Source organism: Brachyhypopomus gauderio, chromosome 16 (assembly GCF_052324685.1).
Source record: "Brachyhypopomus gauderio isolate BG-103 chromosome 16, BGAUD_0.2, whole genome shotgun sequence".
NCBI lineage: Eukaryota > Metazoa > Chordata > Actinopteri > Gymnotiformes > Hypopomidae > Brachyhypopomus > Brachyhypopomus gauderio.
This window is the reverse complement of record NC_135226.1, coordinates 17,900,746-17,924,198: the sequence shown is the minus strand read 5'-3', so window position 1 is coordinate 17,924,198 and position 23,453 is coordinate 17,900,746. Positions and strand designations below refer to the sequence as shown.

At 38.2% G+C, this 23,453-nt stretch overlaps 2 protein-coding genes across 9 annotated transcripts in view; one reads left to right on the top strand and one right to left on the bottom strand.

Annotated features, from left to right (window-relative positions):
• The window catches only part of grm5b (glutamate receptor, metabotropic 5b), a 206,611-nt gene that overhangs the window by 82,092 nt on the left and 101,066 nt on the right, over positions 1-23,453 (bottom strand). The window lies entirely within an intron of this gene.
• On the top strand, positions 1,715-14,968 carry LOC143477520 (uncharacterized). 8 transcript variants are annotated; one of them, XM_076976159.1, is made up of 9 exons: positions 2,560-3,018; positions 4,941-10,710; positions 10,855-10,970; positions 11,449-11,540; positions 12,163-12,259; positions 12,504-12,566; positions 12,868-13,523; positions 13,633-13,818; positions 13,920-14,968. In XM_076976159.1, the coding sequence occupies exons 1-4, from the start codon at positions 2,956-2,958 to the stop codon at positions 11,533-11,535; spliced, it is 6,036 nt and encodes a 2,011-aa protein (XP_076832274.1). In that variant the 5' UTR covers positions 2,560-2,955; the 3' UTR covers positions 11,536-11,540; positions 12,163-12,259; positions 12,504-12,566; positions 12,868-13,523; positions 13,633-13,818; positions 13,920-14,968. The 8 variants fall into 8 exon arrangements, with proteins under 8 accessions (XP_076832275.1, XP_076832278.1, XP_076832277.1 ...); XM_076976160.1 differs by adding an exon at positions 1,715-1,799 and having other exon boundaries at positions 2,964-3,018; positions 12,163-13,523; XM_076976158.1 differs by having other exon boundaries at positions 12,504-13,523.

Below are 23,453 nucleotides of genomic sequence, written 5' to 3'. Positions count from 1 at the left end.
ATGACTAAATAATAATAAAAAAAAAACAGAATTTATCAACATGCTGACAAATACTTATTTTGGTTTGTCATGGTGTTCTTGTGGTAGCCAAGTATAATAAAGAAAGTGAGTGCATGTTTACTTACAGGGCTGTGTGTGTGCGTTTTTGAGGCCATGGGACATGAAAACCACACAAGACATTTACTTCTAATTATTTGATTTTCAGAATCATAAATATTAGGATCACAACAAATGTGATGGCTTTAAAAGACTGACTAATGTGGACTTAAAGTCATTGTGGTTGTTGAAGGGTGTCTGCTGCCCGTGTATCCTGTTCTGGTCGATGGCCCCGCCCCAGAATGTTCCCTCGCACGTGCGATCAGGTTCTTTCGTGCATTCTGCTCTTGTTGAGGTAAGATGTGCTTTGGTCTCTTAAGTAGTGTAAGACAATTGTCTAAAATGTGCTGTTTTTTAATATGCTGGGTTAATGTTCTTGTTTGTGATAAAGTTACTTGTGTGTACGTAAAGTTTAGTGAGGGAGATAATGAGATAAATTAAGAATAAAAGTATGTTATAATGTAATTAGCGCGTGTGCTAGTTCAATGCTATCATGCTGTTTGCGCTTAGCATGCTAGTCCGATTAGACAAATGTCAGAAATGTGTTGTTTTGACGTCGGATTTTTGCTCTAGATTGTTTGGTTAATTGTGTTTAGATGGACGTTTTAGTGTATGAGATGGCAAATGAGCTAAATAAAGGATTAAAGTATGTTATAACGTGGTTAGTGCGTTCGCTAGTACAACGCTAGCATGTTCCGTGCGTATGCTAGCGGAACGTTTTTGTGCTGTTGTAGTTGTCCAGAGTGCCATCAGTTTTCATTTATATTGCCTAGTTCTTTCATGAAAACGAGTTATTTGATGTTACATATATTTGCAGTGTACATGTATGAGCAAGTATACATGATTTGTATATGTATGAGTAAGAGCGGTTTTGTAGTTGCTCTAAGATGGCGTGTGGGTCTTGTGCCTGTAATGGCGGCGCCCAGTGCAGCTGACCACGAGGGCGCTGGCTGAGTAGGCGTGGTTGTAGATGTAGTGAAGTAGTAGCACTTACACGTACTGATTTATAACTGTACAATCGGGCGATTCGTGTATATGGTTTAATGTAGCCCAGATAATGGTGTATTTGGGTAAATGAAGCGTCTGCTGGGTCGAGTGTTGCTATGCATGTTTTGTGCTCGTTGGAAAACCTGGTCACGCACAGGTTTAAATTTTTTTAGTCAAAATAATGGACTATGAGTATGTTATGTATATAATTTTTTACGTTGTGTATAAAAATGTACGTGCTTGCAGAGGCAATTTGTGCTTTTTATACTAGTCTGAATGTGAATGTTTTTTTGTGTCGGTGGTTTGTCAGCACCAAAATGTATGTGAAATATGAATAGACGTCTATCACATTGCAAATGTAAATGGAGTTATTGCATTTGAATTTTGAGCTCAAAGTTGCTTGTATGTGTGGAACATGCGTGTTAGGCTACATTTTCATTTTAATATTGACACAGAAAAGCTTCCATACTTATATACACTAGCCCAAAAACTTGATAAGTATGGTGCTTTAGTGACGCTGTATAACTGTAGCCTTAAGTAGAATAGAAAGATTCTAAGTGTCCAATTAATGATTCATGTCGTTATAGCAGCTTTTTAAAATTATACATATGAATTATTTTAACCCATTAATGTTTACTAACTGTTACAAATGTGTTCTGTCTATTTTCTATGAATTGCCTGTTGGTGAAGGAGAATTCTGCTGGAACACATTAAAGGTATGTTTGAAGTGTATCGTGTATGAGCAGTGGTTGAACTGGTATACTTTTATAAAACGGTGCACACAATGAATGGTGAGAGTAGTTGATGTGCTGCAGAATAATTGTTCATTTATGATGAGTATCTGTAGTGATATGTAAACACTTGGAAGCAATAATGTAAAATGTATAGAAGAGAACTCAGAAACTGCAGCTCCAACTTCTCAAAGTCCTGTTCAATGTGTACCCTGTCTTAATTGTGCTTTGATGTTTGAAACTTGATTAGGTACAGTAAGTTAACCTGCTTATTGCCTAGACTAAATTTATACTCCTATTTGGAACAGAGTAAACTGCAGTGTAACGGATGTCTTGAAGTAGTCTTCATTGTATTCTGTGTTGAGGACAATTTGATGCATTCTCACAGTTTAATTGGCTCATGAATATTCTGTCCAATAGTTTAAAGATTATGCAGCAGTAATTACATGAATGCAGTGAATGTGTAGTATTTGCGCTAGAAATATTTAATGCATGCTATAAAATAGCCCATCAAATGGTAATACACTTGTGAGTATGTGCAACAGGTATCACATGTGCTGCTGATTACATGATACTGATCAACTTTGAAAGATGTGAAATGTGCTGTTGGTGTGACAATTAAGACACAAGAATAATAACACACACACACACACAACGCCTGCTGGTTGAAGATGCCACACACACGCGATAATCTTGGAGCAACGCCTGCTTGATGAAGATGCCACACACAACGCCTGCTGGATGAAGATGCCACACACACATGCATTTTAGCTGTGGAGTTGATTTTGTGTTGAGTGGTGTATACAAAATTATTATATAGTATTATTAATTTAACAACCTGTGTTGAAATTGATGCTTAGAAGTTAGAATGGACTAATATTTTAATTATTTTCACATTTTCATTTTAAAATTAACATAGATAAACTTCCATACCATACTTATATACACTAGCCAAATAACTTGATAAGTATGGGGCTTTAGTAATGCTGTATAACTGTAGCCTTAAGTAGAATAGAAAGATTCTAAGTGTTTGTCCAATTGATGATTCATGTCGTTATAGCAGCTTTTTAAAATTATACATATGAATTTTTTAACCCCTTAATGTTTACTAACTGTTACAAATGTGTTTTGTCTATTTTGTATGAATAGCTTGTTGGTGAAGGAGAATTGTGGTGAAGGAGAATTGTGCTGGAACACATTAAAGGTACGTTTGAAGTGTATCGTGTATGAACAGTGGTTGAACTGGTATACCTTTATAAAACGGTGCACACAATGAATGGTGAGAGTAGTTGATGTGTTGCAGAATAATTGTTCATTTATGATGAGTATCTGTAGTGATATGTAAACACTTGGAAGCAATAATGTAAAATGTATAGAAGAGAACTCAGAAACTGCAGCTCCAACTTCTCAAAGTCCTGTTCAATGTGTACCCTGTCTTAATTGTGCTTTGATGTTTGAAACTTGATTAGGTACAGTAAGTTAACCTGCTTATTGCCTAGACTAAATTTATACTCCTATTTGGAACAGAGTAAACTGCAGTGTAGCGGATGTCTTGAAGTAGTCTTCATTGTATTCTGTGTTGAGGACAATTTGATGCATTCTCACAGTTTAATTGGCTCATGAATATTCTGTCCAATAGTTTAAAGATTATGCAGCAGTAATTACATTAATGCAGTGAATGTGTAGTATTTGCACTAGAAATATTTAATGCATGCTATAAAATAGCCCATCAAATGGTAATACACTTGTGAGTATGTGCAACAGGTATCACATGTGCTGCTGATTACATGATACTGATCAACTTTGAAAGATGTGAAATGTGCTGTTGGTGTGACAATTAAGACACAAGAATAACACACACACACACAACGCCTGCTGGTTGAGGATGCCACTCAACGCCTGCTGGTTGAGGATGCCACTCAACGCCTGCTGGTTGAGGATGCCACTCAACGCCTGCTGGTTGAGGATGCCACTCAACGCCTGCTGGTTGAGGATGCCACTCAACGCCTGCTGGTTGAGGATGCCACTCAACGCCTGCTGGTTGAGGATGCCACTCAACGCCTGCTAGATGATGTGCCACACACACAAGATTAATCTTGGAGCAATGCCTGCTGTATGAAGATGACACACACATGCATTTTAGCTGTGAAGTTGATTTAGTGTTGAGTGGTGGTATACAAAATTATTATATAGTGAGTAAACATGGTTGAGTTTAGTGTCCAGTTGAGTAAGTGCACAAATGATGAGCTGAACAATGTATTATTAATTTAACTACTATTGAAATTAATGCTTAGAAGTTAGCATGGGCACGATAACACCCAGCAACATTTTCATAATACATATTCTGTTTCACAATGCATTATGTGGTAATATGTTTTAATTGCTAAAGTGGAACCAAATGGAATGTTTTTGTTTAACTTGTCTGTTAGATTAACTACGCTATTGGAACAAAGACATTTAATGTGTTAAATTGTTTATTTATATATACACTAAGTGATCAGTGCTTAGCACAAGTAGAGTATATGAAACAGCTGTTACACAGGTGCTGCTGACATCAAGCTCCTGAATCAGATGAAGAATGAATGTTGGCGTTCCAAGGAAGAAGCAAGAATGTCCTGTTGAAGCAAAGCCTGCTGAACACATCTCACACACACAATACATTTTTAAACTGTTGAGCTGAAAGTGTTTAGTGATGTACATATTTGCAACTTAAGCTTGTCTGATCAAGTATTCTGATGTGGTTATTTGTTTTAAAGCTATACAGCTTTTAAATGAGCAGTAAAGCGTGGTTTTGCTCATTGTATTCTGAAAAATGTACATTAGTGGAAATGGTCCCTTGAATCAAGTCCCTTGATTATAAAGTAATGCTTAGTTTGTATAACATGGTGTTAGGAAGGCATTTACTTCACAGTAATTTCTATATGCAATACTGTAACAATGTATGCAAGTAAGAAATTAGTCATGAATACACCTGTCACGAATACAATGTCTGTTCTGATTTTTTTTTACCTTTTTTCTTTTTATGATTTGATATGTGCTGTTTGTATTAAGTAATATTGATTGATTAGTATGTCGTGTTGGGATAGACATCATAGGTTTTGACTGGTTGTGTGTTTGTATTTTCAGATGCCTCGCACGAAAGCTTCGCTGAGGTCGGCTGCAGCCAGGAGGAGGATTACGGAGCGGCTTGTGGCTCAGACTGACGGGGTTCTGGCTTTTTCCCCTGACAAAAAGGTCCTGACTGAGACTGTTCCTGTGAGCCACAGCTGTCCTGCAGACCAGATCTCGTCTCTGACTGACGGGGTTATGCCTTCATCCCTTGACAAAAAAGGTCTGACTGACACGGGAGTGCTCCTGAAGAGCACTCCTCAAAGCAATTTACAAACTCAAGCTGCCAAATACCTGCCAAATACCTTGCCAAATACCTTGCCAAATACCTTGCCAAATACAATTGCCAAATACTTGCCAAATACCTTACCAGATACAAGCTGCAAAACTGATTCTGATGAATGTGTACATGTGGATATGCTCAGAGGTTCTTTTCATCAAGCTCATCCAAAGTTTGGCATAAACAGTAACAAACAATGTGTTGCAAATAGTATTACTGCCATCATGACTAACAAAGTAAAAAATGTGCTTTCTTGGACAATCAGAGACCTTGATGATGTTCTGCTGAATGGTGACAGATTCTACAGCAATATAAGAGATGCCGGCAAAATTCATGATCCATTGGGCTATTTATATGTTACAGATGTACCTACAGAATACACTGTGTGTGGATATGACTTTTCAATAAATTTTCATGATGAAATGTTTACTGGGAAGTTTGGCGTCACTGAATATGGACCGTTACAAAACGTTCTTATGTCACATGATGAGGCAATCCGAAGAGTGTTTATGCAATGTGAAGCATGTTTGTTTACTGTTAAAGAGAATACATGTGCTATCATTAAACAAGACTCCTGGTATGTGCTGATTGACTCTCATTCACGAAGCGAAAACGGTGCACGTATTGATTCAGGCAAGAGTTTGGCTGCTTTTTATGCTGACATGGAATCATTACTTAACCACGTTATGATACTTGGTCTTTCACTGAAAGCTGAAGGAGCACAATTTGAAGTTACTGGCGTTGTTGTGAACATAACTGGCAGAAGCACAGCGGAAGAGAAAACACAAGGTGGTTTGTCTGTCACTACACACCGAGAGCTCTACAGCAGTGTGCTAAAACGAAATCGTAACACAAATGAAAATGAAACTAAAAAAGGTGACGCATTTGACCGTTCACAACCCTGCAGCAAAGCAAACGTGCAAAGTAAACGCAAAGCAGCTGACAATGATTCCGAGGTGAAAACGGTACCCGAACTGCATGTTGGTAAACGAATGAAGCATGTAAACAACCTTACCGATGTATCTGTGAGAAATGACAGTGACGTGCTGATTGGCGACACACAACGTGAATACTTTCAGTTTTGTCCATTGACAGTGAAACAGCAGAAGACATTATGTTTAAGGCAAAACGTTGTGTACATCGAACATGCTCGTAGCGACCAAATCATACCAGTACCGATGGGTGATCCTTGTGAAACAAAAACTATCATTGGTGACGGTAACTGTTTATTCAGATCACTGGCATTTGCAATTAGCGGAAGTGAGAAAGAACACAGAAAAATACGACGTGCTGTAACTACACAAATGGAGAGAAACGAATCTAAGTACATTAACTGTCTTCGACAAGGGTTTTCATCTGTTGCAAATTATCTTGCTACTTCCCGAATGAAATACGTGGGAACCTGGGCTACTGAAGTTGAAATACAAGCTGCAGCCGATCTTTTTTTTACCAATATATTTACATTCACTAGAAATACGTGGCTAAAATATTCATCGTGCAATAGTTGCGACCAAGATGCGGGAATATACCTCAAACATTGTAGCGAGTCTCATTATGAAGTAGTGACGTGTGTTAAAGTTCCTGATGGACAGACCTGTGCCGCACTAGGTTTAAAGAGATGTGACAGCAGAAAATCAGAAACAAAGTCCAGTCGCTCTGAACTTGAGAAACGGAGAATCAAATATGGAACAAGCCAGGAGGAAAAGATTCAGAGAACACTGAAACGATACCGTGAAAATGAAATATACAGAGATAGTGTCAAAACACGTAGCAGTGTTGAATACGCAACGAATTCGCAACATAAAGAACGGAATAAACAGTTAAGCATAAACAAATATGCGACGGATATGGAACACAGAGGAAAAGTTAAACAAGCAAGTGTAAACAAATATGCGACGGATATGGAACACAGTGGAAAAGTTAAACAAGCAAGTGTAAACAAATATGCGACGGATATGGAACACAGAGGAAAAGTTAAACAAGCAAGTGTAAACAAATATGCGACGGATATGGAACACAGTGGAAAAGTTAAACAAGCAAGTGTAAACAAATATGCGACGGATATGGAACACAGGGAACATGTGAAACAATTAAGTATTAATAAATATTCCTCAAATGAACATCACAGAGAGACTATAAAAAGACAGAGTTTTGACGCTTATCATACCGATCCAGAATATCAAACGGCTAAGAAAAAGAAGAGTATGGAGAGGAGTTTTGAAGCTTATCATCATGATCCTCAACATCAAGCAGCTAAGAAACAACTTGGTATTGAGAGGTATAAAACAGACATCTGCTATGCTAACGTTACTAAAAACAGAAGTAAAGAAAGAAAGAACACAGAAAAAAGGAAACACAAAGATATTAACTATGTGACTGAAAACTTCAGAGAGAAAATAAGTACTGGTCCTGAATATGTGTGCTCAGTATGCCATCGACTATTGTTCAAGAATCAAGTAATCAAATGCAGAAAAGATACATATCTCAATAAAGCCCAGGAGGTTGTTTCCATAGCAGAGAGATGTATTACTGACACATACTTACATCGATGTAGTCATACCTGTGTTCCTAAGTGTAACATTCAAACTGGCCCTGCTGGATCACTGTGGATTTGCTACACATGTCACAGAAAGATTCTTAATGGGAAAATGCCAGAAGAAAGTGTTATGAACAATCTTGCACTAGAACCAATTCCACCTGAACTACACAATCTAAACTCACTTGAACAACATCTGATTGGGATGAATATTCCATTCATGAGACTTGTGTCTTTACCAAAAGGTGGACAGAATGGTGTTCATGGACCTGTTGTGTGTGTTCCATCTAACATTACAGATGTAACTGAAGTGCTACCAAGAACAGAAAATGTTGATTTGATGATTCGCATAAAACTAAAGAGGAAATTGACTTACAAGGGGCACTATGAGTACAAATTTGTTAATACAGAAAAAATAAAGGATGCATTATTGTACCTCAAACAACATAATGACTTTTACAGAGATGTGACATTTAATAATGACTGGGTCAATCCACTAAATAAAACTGAACATGAAACACAAGAGCCTGATGACACATGTACACAGCATGTTGATGAGGAGAACAATGATGAGAATAATGAATCTGAAGATGTGGATATAGATGAAACCTTGCACGACAGACAACAGCACGGTATGTTCATGGATACCTGTTTACAACCTGTTGATATTGCACAAGAGGTTTTGGATCAGCACTTTGATGGCATAATGTCTGTGGCACCTGCAGAAGGTAATAATCCTGTAAGGCTCTTGAACGATCATTCAAATGAGGCAAAGTGTTTTCCAGTTCTATTTCCAAATGGTACGGGTACTTTTCATGACCACAGAAAAGAGAAACTCACACTGAGCAGATACTTGAACACCAGAATACTCAACGCAGACGGACGTTTTGCAAAGAACTTGGATTACATTTTTTATGGTCAATATTTGTCAGAGTTAAATCAGATTGTGTCAAATGTGTCTATTGCATTGAGAAAAGGACATGATACACGCAACAAACCTGTGATTACATCAGAAATGTTGACTAACAGAGAAGCCTTGCAGAACATTTTCAATTTTGATGAAGGGTATAAATTCTTAAGACCTATTCGTGGTACACCCCCTTTCTGGCAAAGTGTTCAAAAAGACCTGTTTGCAATGGTGCGACAACTGGGTATTCCCACATGGTTTTGCTCATTTTCATCTGCTGATCTGCGTTGGCCAGAATTATTGCAAACTATTCTCAAACAAGAGGGGAGAGAAACTTCTACTGATGATCTAGACTGGTCAGAAAGATGTGCTCTAATAAAAACTAACCCTGTCACAGCAGCCAGGATGTTTGAACATCGATTCCACTATTTCCTTAAAGATGTGATTATGTCTGAAGCACAACCGATTGGCGAAATTGTTGATTACTTTTACAGAGTTGAATTTCAACAGCGTGGCTCACCTCACACTCACTGCTTGTTTTGGGTCAAGGATGCACCTCAAGTGGACAAAAATGATGATGATGAAGTTGTGTCATTTGTAGATCACTATGTGACATGTGAAATGCCATCGGAGGATGACAAAGAAATGCATGACATTGTTTCCAGTGTACAACAACACAGCAAAAGACATTCAAAATCATGCAGAAAAAAGAAAACAACTTGTCGTTTTAATTTTCCACGCCCACCGAGTAGCAGAACATTTATAACAAGGCGTAAAACTGACAATCCTGAAAAAGATGCTAAAGAGAAAGATGAGAATTATGTGGAATCAGCCAAAGGTAATAACATGCCTTCAATGGAAAAAGATGTAGCAGAGGCTATCATGAAAAAAGTAAAAGATGCGTTATTGAATACAGATGTTATCTTTGATTCTACTGAGGAGTTATTTGCTTCGCTTGGTATAAGTCAAGAGATATTTGAAGCTGCTTACATCAGAGTGTCTCGAAAAACTACTTTTGTCCTAAAAAGAAAACCAGGTGACATATGGGTAAACCAATACAACAGAGATCTTATACGTTGTTGGAATGCAAATATGGACATTCAGTTTGTAGTTGATGCATATTCTTGCATTGTGTATATAATCTCTTACATTTCCAAAGCTGAGAGAGAGATGGGATTGCTTTTGTCACGTACTCAAAAAGAAGCCACAGAACAAGGTAACCTTGACGCTAAACATGCTTTACGGAAACTCGGAAGTGTATTTTTACACAATCGTGAAGTTTCAGCTCAGGAAAGTGTGTACCGACTTACTAACATGAAACTGAAAGAAGCCTCTCGCAAAGTGCAATTTATTCCTACTGGTGATAACGTAGTGAGAATGAGTCTTCCACTTCACGTAATACAAACGCGAGCTGAATATGACAATGATGATAATCAAAACATATGGATGAACAGCATCACAGACAGATACAGATATAGACCAAAAACGGACGAATTTTCCCAGATGTGTTTAGCCAGTTTTGCATCGGAGTACAGAATATTGTCAAAATCTGAAAGTTCAGCTCGTGATGCCATAAAGTTGGAGAAAAGCTTAGGATTCATAAGGAAACGGACACGAACAGATTCTGCTGTTGTGCGATACGCTCGCTTTTCACCCACAAAACATCCAGAGAAGCATTATCAAAGTATTTTGCAATTGTTTTTGCCTCATTATTTGGATTGTCAACTCAAGCCACCAACTTTCAACACTTATGAGGATTTTTATAAGACTGGGTTTATCAAATATTCTGATGAAGAAGTCCAATCAGTCAAAACAATAGTAGACTTAAATATGTCATATTTCGAGAAAGATGCTGACACAATAGATGAAGCCGAGGAACAGTTAAAAAGAAACGGTGCAGTGGAAGATGCTTGGGCGGAAATCTGTCCAGAGAATGAACGTGAACGTTTAGAATGTCTTCACAGAAAAGAAAATCCTACTGATGAAACAGAGCAAAATATTTCTGCTGCTGACATACCTGATTTATTACCAGCTGAACCACGCTGTGCTATAGGAAAAGAGAAAGGTATGCGAAAAGAGGAAGCAATGTATGTGCTTCGTTCACTAAACGAACAACAGTCTGAAATATTTTACAAAATTCGACATTGGTGTTTAGAAAAGACACTTGCTAAAAACCCGCAGCCATTTCATGTGTTTATATCTGGTCCAGGTGGTGTTGGAAAATCCATGTTAATCAAAGCAATATACTACGAATCATGTCGCATCCTGTCCCGATTGTCAGATAATCCAGATGAGACGCATGTGTTAATAACAGCTCCAACTGGTGTAAGTGCATTTAACATCGACGCTGCAACAATACACAACTGTTTCTCTATATCACCAGAGGTAACGCTGCCTTATCAACCGCTCGGAGATGAAAAGATAAATTCACTGAGAGCTAAATTGGGAAATCTACAAATTGTCATTATTGATGAAATCTCAATGGTTGATCACAAACTCTTATCGTATATTCATGGCAGATTGAGACAAATTAAACAACAAGGAGATTATTCTGCTTTTGGAAATGTGTCTATAATTGCAGTTGGAGATTTTTATCAACTTTCTCCTGTGAAAGGAAAGTCTCTATACACTGAGCCTAAAGGTGTAAATCTATGGCAGAACCACTTTGCATTGGTTGAGCTGTCACAAATCATGAGACAAAAAAACATGGAGTTTGCTCAGTTACTGAGTCGTTTAAGGAAACACAAAAGACAAGATAATTTGTCAGAACATGATGTGAATATGTTGAAATTATGTGAAACAGGTGGTGAAGGTGATGAACTGGACAGTACTGCTCTGTATATTTATGCAACAAATGCTGAAGTGGATGATCACAATGCAAACATGTTGAAGAAGGTATGTGCAGACATTACTATCATTCATGCACAGGACTTTGAAAAGGTTGCAAAAACAGGTCGGCTGGAAAAAATGCATGGACATCATGTTCATACTACCCACACGTCTTTACCAGAATCTCTTCACATCGCTGTAAATGCTCATGTTATGCTTCTTAAAAACATTGATGTAGCAGACGGACTTGTAAACGGTGCATTTGGTACAGTTGCTGAAGTGTGTTTTGATTCTGAAGATGACTTTCCAGCCAAAATATATGTCACATTTGAAAATGAAAGAATAGGAAATAAATTAAGAGCAAAACATCCTTGTTTAAAACCAGGATTTGAAAAAGCCACTCCTATTTTCCCTGAAGAAGAAAGAGTGACAAAAAGTGGTGGAATGCGACGACAGTTTCCCCTGAAATTAGCTTGGGCTTGCACTGTTCACAAAGTACAAGGTCTTACTGTGGAAAAAGCTGTTGTGTCACTAAAAAAGATATTTGCAGCAGGACAAGCATATGTGGCCTTGAGTCGTGTAACATCTTTGGAAGGGCTTAAGATAAAAGATTTCAAAGAGAGTGCTATTTATGCAAAAGAAGACATTGAACAGTCATTACATAACATGCCTCTATTTATTGAACCAGTGACAGAGCTGCCACCTCCCTGTGGGTCATACAAGATTCTTCTGCACAATGTTGAAGGACTAACATGCCATGTGGAAAACCTGAGACATGATACGAGGTACATGGAAGCTGACATTATCTGTGTGACAGAAACTTGGTTACAACCAAATGATTGCAACATTGATATTGAATTATCTGAATTTACATTCTATAGTAAACCCAGATGTTTTTCATATGACACTAGTCAGGTGATGTTTGCTGACTTGAAGGATCGACAACATGGTGGTGTTGGTGTGTATTATAAACGACATACTGGTTGTAGTATTGTTGATTTACCATGCATTAACATTGAATGCCTGCAGTTCATCCTACCTCAGCTGAATACAACAGTGGCAGTTCTGTACAGACCTCCTTCCTACAATCTGGTAATGTTTCAAAATAACCTGATACACTTGATTTCTCATATTGACAGGTTCCCAGGAAGAAAAGTGATCATGGGAGATTTCAATGAAAATCTTTTTGTAACAAGTACAGTCAGTAATACTATGCAACTCCATGGCTTTACTCAGGTTATAAGAGAACCAACAACTGAACATGGCACTTTGATTGATCATGTATATATCAAAGATGTTTCTGCAGAAGATGTCAGTGTTTCTGTTATGCCAACATATTTCAGTTTTCATGAATGTATTGTACTGAATTGTTTTCATTAATCTTCAATTTCAGGTACTTAACGTTTGCTGACGGTTTGCTGACACTTTACTGACAATTTGGTGACACTTTGAACTAAAACTTTTGATTAAGTCAGGCACAAATTGAAGCGTCCACGATGTGGGGGGCTGGGGGATACAGGGGGTAAACTTTCTGGACGGCCTCTTGTGGGAACAGACTAAGGAGCTGAGAGTGCCCTATTAACTGGTTCACAGCATTTTATTTTATTGTATGTATTATTTATTTTATTTTTTTATTTTATTATGAAATATAAAGGTATTAATATAAAATACAGGCCAAATGTTTAACAAAGCAAAACAGTTCTCAAATCATCTGTTAAAGGACTGTTGACAAATATCATACTTCAGGACTGAATCCACAGGTAATACAGTTTCCAAGAAGCAATAAACATGGACATTTAACTTCACATCTAATCCTGCACAAACCAAAATTCCTGATTAAAGGCTGGAGCTATTGGTCAAAGAGTGGTCAGTGCTGCCTACATGTCTGGGAACCTGGTGTCATACAGGAAAGCCAGGAATGTCCTTCTAAAGGCCAGGGACAAGTTGCAGTCAACTATCAAGGATGTGACATCAAGCACATATGGAATCACTTGCATGCTATCACAGATTACAGAGATGGACAGATTTGGTATCTGCTGCGTTCACCAGGTAAGATGTTCTATTGTAATTTGGAGACAAACATATCTTTATGTAAAGTTAAACTACCATTGTACTGTGACAGGTGCACATTAACCATGTCTGTGTCTGATGTGCTCAGATCTTTATGGAGGGTTCCCTTACACAAGGCATGTGGTCTTGATGGCATCAATGGTTCATCAGTGTGCACTGTAGGACCATGTTACAGTCATCTACCAATGATGTCACATCTAGCACATGTGGATTGGCATACACTCTATCACAGAATTAAAAGGTGGACAGGTCTGTGATACAAGTGTTGCTGCAGGTATGCTAAACATATTTCATATTCCTTTAGAGACCAGACAAACACCTTCACTCTAACTGTCACAGCTGCACCTTAACTATCTCTCTATTTGATGTGCTCAGATGATTCTTCAGGAGAATTCAGTCACACAAGTCCTTCCTACCTGAGGCTCAACTTCCATATTGGAGGGACTGTGACTACTAGCTGGGCCGCCCAATGGAGGATGGGTTCCCTTTTGAGTCTTGGTCCTCCCAAGGTTTCTTCCTAATCATGCCAAGGGAGTTTTTCCTTGCCACTGTCGCCCCTGGCTTGCTCATTAGGGATATGGACCCATGCGCTTGTAAAGCTGCTTGCATACTGCACATAGAGATATATAGATATCTACACATATTGTGATTACTAACTACAGGTCTGCTTTGAACTCAATAATGACAAAATTTTAATTTACAGTGGACTGTATTATTATCTGATGTTTCTTTTATTTGCTGTGAACCAGTACAGGGCACCTCAGCTCCTTAGTGAGGGATTATTACAATAGTTATACTATACATTATCATAAATTTTTTTTTATTATATTTATCTAGAGAAATGATCTCAAATAAACAGACTGAATGTCACAGTCCTGCCTCCCTCCTGTCGGTCATGTCTTCCGTTTGTCTTTTATTTTGAAATTCCTCATTGTGTCTGACTTCACTCCCCTGCCTTGTTTTCTGCCCCTCGTTATTGCTTTCTGGTGTGTCTTGTTAAGTACCTTCTTTGGTCAGTGTATTTAAGTCTTGCGTTTAGTCTCTTATGTGGTCTGTTATTGTAAGTACCACTTGCTTGTATGTTATTTGGTATCTTGGTCTTTTGTGTCTATAATACTAGTCTGTGTGTACTCCTTGTATTTTACATTCTCTGTTAGATGTACTTTGTGTGGTTTTGCTTGTTGTATTTTCTTTTCTTTAGCCTTGCCCACCCAGTTATTTCTGTTAGTGTTTGGTTCATATGTTAGATGTTTGATTTATTCTTGGTGTCTGTTCTGTGTGCTGTGTATGTATTCGTTTTGGTATTAAATCATTGGTCAGTCCGCACTTGCATTCAGCCTTCTCTCCTAGTTGTTATACTGAACATGAAAAGTTTTGCATTGTGTTGATTGTCAGTTATAAATAAAATACATTATGTTTATAAAGAGGTTCTCGTGTGTTATTATATTGACAGTTTGCACTGGTCTCAAATAGAGCCCAAATATGAAAATGTTTGTCAATATATAATGTTCTGACAATTTTATGCAAATGAAAATCACATACACTTGTTGTTTTTAGAAAATTGGGATTAGGGTTAGATACAAAGGCCATAGACCAAAGGCCTTAATCACTTTGAGCATGTGAGGTGAAATAATCAGAGGTGGACATTACAGGTTCAGAAAGTAAAAGTCTTCAGCAGGATTTTACTGAAGCTTGCTATATTTTCTAATTAGTGCAATGCAGGTAAAATGTGGAATCAACACAATCCAGGAGGACTGAGCAAAATCCTGCTGGTGACTTTTACTTCCTGAACTTGCAATGCCCACCTCTGGAAATAAGCCTCTTGAATGCAGATACTTAGTGCACATAGCCTGTATAAACAGATCTCCACATATGAGTGATCATGAGAACTTTATGAAAGAGTTTAAAAACTTTGACCTTTAAACAATGCGCTGTATTTTGGAAGGGAAAAGTCTAAAAACTATATGTGCATTTCAAATTTTGTCTCACAGCTCCATCTACTGGCCAAATAATTTGCAACTTTTGACACTTATTGCATGAAAGAGGTTTGTATACCTTTGGTAAATATATACAGTGCAGTGTAGTTAGTGTCACATGTCATCAATGATGAATATAAATCTTTAACAAAGCTGTTAGGACAGATTTGCACATTTTGACCTTTTGGCCAGCAGTGCCTTTTATTTCATATGATCAGAAAAGCAATAATTTACAATACAGGCAAAACGAACACAAGTACTCATGTTATTCTGTCCACAGAAGAATTAGGACATCATAAAAGTTCAGGACTAATCCACAGATCAGCAGATCATCCAACAGGAAGTAGACATGGACACTACTGCATATATAGATGGACCCAATCAAGAAATAACAGGCCATTGAGGCACTAAAGACAAAAATACATTTTATTGGAAAAAAATTATTCAGATCATAGAACTAAATCGCATACTGAGATTAGCTTTGTGTGTGTATGAGTGTGTTTGTGTGGTGTTTCATGTGAGCAATAGTTTTCAGTCAGTTCCGGAATTTAGTATTACCATACTGATATTATAGTGACAAATAAGACATTTTAGTGAATTAAAAGGTTTATTTATGGTCAGGCAGTGCACTTTTATGAGATGTCATTTCAAAGTTAATTATTTCACTGTTCTGAATCATACAAGCCCCATTACTCGTCTGCATTCTGCATAACAGGATTGCATCACAAGTTTTTATGATTTCTTAGGTTTTTGGGTACTGTAGCGCCCTCGACAGGCCAATTTGAGGCACTAAAGGCCCAAAAGGTTCAAAAGAAATTGTATTGGCAAAATGATTTAGATCACAGAACTAAATCGCATGCTGAGATCAGCTTTGTGTGTCTTTGTGTGGTATTTCATGTGAGCAATAGTTTTAAGTCAGTTCCGGTGTTTGACCACTAGATGGAGCCCAAGTACTATCATACCGATACCTCATTAATCTCAGAAATGAAATAGGACATTTTGGTGAATTAAAAGGTTCATTTCTGGTCAGGCAGTGCACTTTTTGTTATGAGATGTAATTGCAATGTTATAGATCTCATTGATCTGAATCATACAAGACCAATTACTTGTCTGTATTCTTTATAACAAGATTGCAGCCTGAGTTTTTATGATTTTCTAGGTTTTTGGGTACTGTAGTGCCCCCGACAGGCCAATTTGAACCAAACTTGGCATACCTCACAGGGACCTCAGGCTATATAAGCAGTTCAAATTGCGAGTTGATCACTTACATGGTTTATGAGTTATAGCAATAAAGGTCATAAATGGCATGGCCACAATGATATAATGGGAAAATGGACCAATCAGATAAATAAAAATCCAACATTTTTTTAATCACTTTTTACCTACAGAGTCTACTGATTATGCTCATAGCAATTTTTCCATAATTGGATCAAATTCCTATGACTAGTTTGTAAATAGCTATTTTCAAACAACAGATGAATGTGACAAAAGTATGCATTTTTTAATAGGACTTGTAATTGCAAAGTTGTCAGGTCTACTGCAAGGAATAAAAAGAAACAAGTTGCATGTTCCTAAGTGAAAATTTGGAGGAGTTATGCATGATTTTCACAAATAGCGCCACCTAGTGGCCAAATGTTTTAAAACTGCACAGCATGACACATAGTCCTGAGATATGCACAGTGGTGAGGTTTGATGTTGTTTGGCCAATGGTAAGTCTGTCAAATGGCCAATTAATTCAAATAAAAATTAATTGGCTCATGGCGGCCATGTTTTTTGAGTGATGATGTCATCATTGTGTGTCTTGATATCACTTGGGCCCCTGATGATGCCTGTAAAGTTTTGGCTTGATGTGACTAATGGTTTCTGAGATACAGTTTTTCCCATGTTATAGCGCCCCCTATTGGACAATCGAGGCCAGCTTTGACCTATGACCTCGGAGTCATGTGCCCTAACAACTGTTAAAATTTTATGAAGATCCGTCAAAGCGTTGCTGAGATATGGCTGTTTAAGTAAATTTGGCCACGCCTTGGAGCTATTGATTGACATGTGACAACCAGACTGTATGCAAATCTCAAAATGTTTTTAAGCAACTTTGATAATGAGATTCTCCTGAATATTTTGACACCAAGGTTGTGGTGATCCGATGAAAAACCAAGGAGTAGTAGGAAAAAGTAGGTTTTGCATATTATGCAAATTAGCAAAAAATCTAAGTAGGCGGAGCTTAATGGTTCTTGAGGCTTTTTTGTTTGTCTGGAGCCAGGGAATCCACCTGAAGTGGAATTTTGTTTCTAGGACCTAAGGGGTGGGAGATATGGACCAAAACGCAAAAGGCTGCGCTATAGCGCCACCATCAGGCCAATGTGGGTGTCTGTACTTTAGCACGGTCTCGCAAAGAGACTACACCATTCTGCCAAGTTTGGTGTCTCTGGGCCTTACGGTCTAGGCTGCAGTATGCGTTTTATGCGGAGAAAAATAATAATAATAATAATAATAAGAAAGAAAAAACCCGACAATTACAATAGGTTTCCCACACTACGTGTGTGAACCCTAAATATAGCCGCAAGCGGCAATTGGCGGGTTCACACACGAATAGGCCTCTTGGCCTCAATAGGCAGAGGCCCAAAAGGTCCTTTAGACCCTAAATGTGAAAAAGAAGCTGTTTGAGTGGAAAAAAAAGCACAAATAAATTAATGTGCAAAAAAAGGTTCAATTGGGGCACTAAAGGCCCAAAAAGGATCAAAATAATGTGTATTGGGAAATTGAGTCAGATCACAGAACTAAATCACATGCTGAGATCAGCTTTGTGTGTGTTTGTGTGGTATTTCATGTGAGCAATAGTTTTCAGTCAGTTTCGGTGTTTGGCCACTAGATGGAGCCCAAGTACTACCATACTGATATCTCATTAATCTCAGTAATGCAATATGACATTTTGGTGAATTAAAAGGTTCATTTCCGGTCAGGCAGTGCACTTTTTGTTATAAGATGTAATTGCAATGTTATAGAACTTATTGATCTGGATCATACAAGACCAATTAATTGTCTGTATTCTGCATAACAAGATTGCAGCATGAGTTTTTATGTTTTCTTAGGTTTTTGGGTACTGTAGCGCCCCCGACAGGCCAATTTGAACCAAACTTGGCATACCTCACAAGGACTTCAGGATATAAAAGCCATTCAAATTGGGAGTTGATTGCATACATGGTTTATGAGTTATAGCAATATAGGTCATAAATGGCATGGCCACAATGATATAATGGGTAAATGGACCAATCAGAAAAATAAAAATCCAAAATTCTTTTAATCACTTTTTACCTACAGAGTCTACTGATTATGCTTATAGCAATTTTTCCATAATTGGATCAAATTCCTATGACTAGTTTGTAAATAGCTATTTTCAAACAATTGATGAATGTGACAAAAGTATGCATTTTTTAATAGGACTTGTAATTGCAAAGTTGTCAGGTCTACTGCAAGGAATAAAAATAAACAAGTTGCATGTTCCTAAGTGAAAATTTGGAGGAGTTATGCATGATTTTCACAAATAGCGCCACCTAGTGGCCAAATATTTCAAAACTGCACAGCAAGACACATAGTCCTGAGATATGCACACTGGTGAGGTTTCATGTTGTTTGGCCAATGGTAAGTCTGTCAAATGGCCAATTAATTAAAAAAAAAAATTATTGGCTCATGGCGGCCATGTTTTTTGAGTGATGATGTCATCATTGTGTGTCTTGATATCACTTGGGCCCCTGATGATGCCTGTAAAGTTTTGGCTTGATGTGACTAATGGTTTCTGAGAAACAGTTTTTCCCATGTTATAGCGCCCCCTATTGGACAATCGTGGCCAGCTTTGACCTGTGACCTCGGAGTCATGTGCCCTAACAACTGTTAAAATTTTATGAAGATCGGTCAAAGCTTTGCTGAGATATGGCTGTTTAAGTAAATTTGGCCACGCCTCGGAGCTATTGATTGACATGTGACAGCCAGACTATATGCAAATCTCAAAATGTTTTTAAGCAACTTTGATAATGAGATTCTCCTGAATATTTTGACACCAAGGTTGTGGTGATCCGATAAAAAACCAGGGACTAGTATAAAAAAGTAGGTTTTGCATATTATGCAAATTAGCAAAAAATCTAAGTAGGCGGAGCTTAATGGTTCTTGAGGCTTTTTTGTTTGCCTTGAGCCAAGGAATCCATCAGAAGTGGAATTTTGTTTCTAGGCCCTACGGTTTGGGAGATATGGACCAAAACGCAAAATGGTGCGCTATAGCGCCACCATCAGGCCAATGTGGGTCTCTGTGCTTTAGCACGGTCTCGCAAAGAGACTACACCATCCTGCCAAGTTTGGTCTCCCTGGGCCTTACGGTCTAGGCTGCAGTATGCGTTTTATCAGTAGAAAAATAATAATAAGAAAGAAAGAAAGAAAGAAAGAAAAAACCCGACAATAACAATAGGTTTCCCACACTGTGTGTGTGAACCCTAATAATCGGAACAAATACAATAGGGTTCCAGCACCGCTGGTGCTTGGACCCCTAAATATAGCCGCAAGCGGCAATTACGGGGTCCAAGCTGAGGTTTGGCAAGATTTGCGCACCCACTGGTACATCATGTAAAGGTATTTGAAATGTATATGAAAGTATATGAAGCACGTTCGTGAATGAAGTGCCTGCTAAAAAAACAGAATCTAAATTGCAGCTTTTTAAACTTATGGTGGTGTGCTGCCCGACGCGGGATTCGAACCGCCATTGTCCACATGCATTGTGGCTGGGAGCACCTTGCTCTACCCATTGAGCTAATGGGCCTGACCCGATTACAGGCTCAACTCTAGCTCTTTTGAGGAAAAGAATGACCTTTGCATCAGCATGCATGTTCAGCATGGAAAATGAAAATATTCACAGTACAACCATTTGTGGTGGTTTGTACCAAGTTTGGAGTTATTTGGGCAATCTGTGTGGGCAGGAGAGTTTTTTGGCCGTTATAGCGCCACCTAGGTGTGCATGTCTGCCAAAATGTATGTGCAGGTCTAGACACCCAATAGGTACATGTGTGTGAAATTTGGAGTGAATACGTGAAAGCATGCCTGAGATACAGCAGATTATGTGGATTTTTGGCGAAGAATTTTTTTACCTTTGACTTGTGAGGCATGTGGCCACGCCCATGTGTGGAAATGTGCACTTTTGCTCTGCTAGAATCAAAGTTCAGACTCTTCTGAACATTTTGATACCACATATGTGCATGTATGTGAAAAATCCAGGGACTAGTTTGCGCTCAAAAATGTGTGTGTATTTGCATATTATGCAAATTAGCTCGAAATGTAAGGGGCGGAGCTTATGGCTTCAAATTTATTTTTTGTAGAATGGAAGATGACTGATCAGATGCAATTGGAATTTTTTGTTTAGGACATACGGTGTAGGCGTGACAATTTTTTGCGCTCTATAGCGCCACCTATGGGCGGATCGGACTGGCGTGTTGCGCCTGAGTAGCGGAGAGGAGTACTACAAGTTGGCCAAAGGAGAAGTCTGTAGGTCTTACGGTTTAGGCTGCACAACGCATTTTAGCAGACTGAAAGCTGATTGGTCGATAGCGGCGGCCATATTGGACATATTATTGTGCAGGTCAAGGACCTGTGCCGTAGGTGCATATAGATGATGCGTACCAAGTTTGGAGTTATTTGGCCAATCGGTGTGGGCAGGAGAGTTTTTTGGCCGTTATAGCGCCACCTAGGTGTGCATGTCTGCCAAAATGTATGTGCAGGTCTAGACACCCAATAGGTGCATGTATGTGAAATTTGGTGTGAATACGTGAAAGCATGCCTGAGATATAGCAGAATATGTGTATTTTTGGCGAAGGATTTTTTGACCTTTGACTTGTGAGGCATGTGGCCACGCCCATGAGCAGAAATGTGCACTTTTGCTCTGCTAGAATCAAAGTTCAGACTCTTGTGAGCGCCTGGATACCACATATGTGCATGTATGTGAAAAATCCAGGGACTAGTTCGCGCTCAAAAATGTGTGCGTATGTGCATGTTATGCAAATTAGCTCGACATGTAAGGGGCGGAGCATATGGCTTCAATGAAACTTTTTTTAGATGAGCACATGCCTGATCAGATGAAGTTTACATTTTGTCTCTAGGACATACGGTTTAGGAGAAACACCTGTTTAAACTTTTTCATGCGTTTGTGTGCGCTATAGCGCCACCTATGGTCGGATCGGGCTGGCGTGTTGCGCCTGAGTAGCGGAGAGGAGTACTACAAGCTGGCCAAAGGAGAAGTCTGTAGGTCTTACGGTTTAGGCTGCACAACGCGTTTTAGCGGAGAAAAAGAATAATAATAATAATAATAATAATAATAATAATAATAATAATAATCGGAACAAATACAATAGGGTTCCAGCACCACTGGTGCTTGGACCCCTAATAAGAAAAATCTCAGCAATTACAATAGGTTTCCCACACTACGTGTGTGAACCCTAATAAGAAGAAAAAAAAAAAGAAGAAAAATTCGAGCAATTACAATAGGTTTCCCACACTACGTGTGTGAACCCTAAAAAATAAGCTTCTTGGCCTCAATAGGCAGAGGCCCAAAAGGTCCTTTAGACCCTAAATGTGAAAAAGAAGCTGTTTGAGTGGAAAAAATGCACAAATAAATCAATGTGCAAAAAAAGGTTCAATTGGGGCACTAAAGGGCTAAAAGGATCAAAATAATGTGCATTGGCAAAATAATTCAGATCACAGAACTAAATCACATGCTGAGATCAGCTTTGTGTGTGTTTGTGTGGTATTTCATTTGAGCAATAGTTTTCAGTCAGAATATGGCCACTAGATGGAGGCCAAGTACTACCATACTGATATCTCATTAATGTCAGTAATGAAATAGGATATTTTGGTGAATTAAAAGGTTCGTTTCTGGTCAGGCTGTGTACTTTATGTAAAAAAAAAAGATTCAGTTGAGGCACTAAAGGCCGAAAAGGATCAAAATAATGTGTATTGGCAAAATGATTCAGATCACAGAACTAAATCACATGCTGAGATCAGCTTTGTGTGTGTTTGTGTGGTGTTTCATGTGAGAAATAGTTTTCAGTTCGTTCCGATGTTTGGCCACTAGATGGATCCCAAGTACTACCATACTGATATCTCATTAATCTCAGTAATGCAATATGACATTTTGGTGAATTAAAAGGTTCATTTCTGGTCAGGCAGTGCACTTTTTGTTATAAGATGCAATTGCAATGTTATAGAACTTATTGATCTGGATCATACAAGACCAATTACTTGTCTGTATTCTGCATAACAAGATTGCAGCATGAGTTTTTATGTTTTCTTAGGTTTTTGGGTACTGTAGCGCCCTCGACCGGCCTATTTGAACCAAACTTGGCATACCTCACAAGGACTTCAGGATATAAAAGCCTTTCAAATTGGGAGTTGATTGCATACATGGTTTATGAGTTATAGCAATATAGGTCATATATGGCATGGCCACAATGATATAATGGGAAAATGGACCAATCAGATAAATAAAAATCCAACATTTTTTTACTCATTTTTTACCTACAGAGTCTACTGATTATGCTTATAGCAATTTTTCCATAATTGGATCAAATTCCTATGACTAGTTTGTAAATAGCTATTTTCAAACAATTGATGAATGTGACAAAAGTATGCATTTTTTAATAGGACTTGTAATTGCAAAGTTGTCAGGTCTACTGCAAGGAATAAAAAGAAACAAGTTGCATGTTCCTAAGTGAAAATTTGGAGGAGTTATGCATGATTTTCACAAATAGCGCCACCTAGTGGCCAAATGTTTCAAAACTGCACAGCATGACACATAGTCCTAAGATATGCACAGTGGTGAGGTTTCATGTTGTTTGGCCAATGGTAAGTCTGTCAAATGGCCAATTAATTCAAATAAAAATTAATTGGCTCATGGCGGCCA

Coding starts and splice junctions, on each gene's coding strand:
- LOC143477520 (XM_076976159.1), top strand. CDS start 2,956: ATGAATAGCTTGTTGGTGAAGGAGAATTGTGGTGAAGGAGAATTGTGC. Junction 3,019..4,940: donor TGTGCTGGAACACATTAAAG/GTACGTTTGAAG, acceptor TTGTATTTTCAG/ATGCCTCGCACGAAAGCTTC. Junction 10,971..11,448: donor TAATAACAGCTCCAACTGGT/GTAAGTGCATTT, acceptor TATGTGAAACAG/GTGGTGAAGGTGATGAACTG.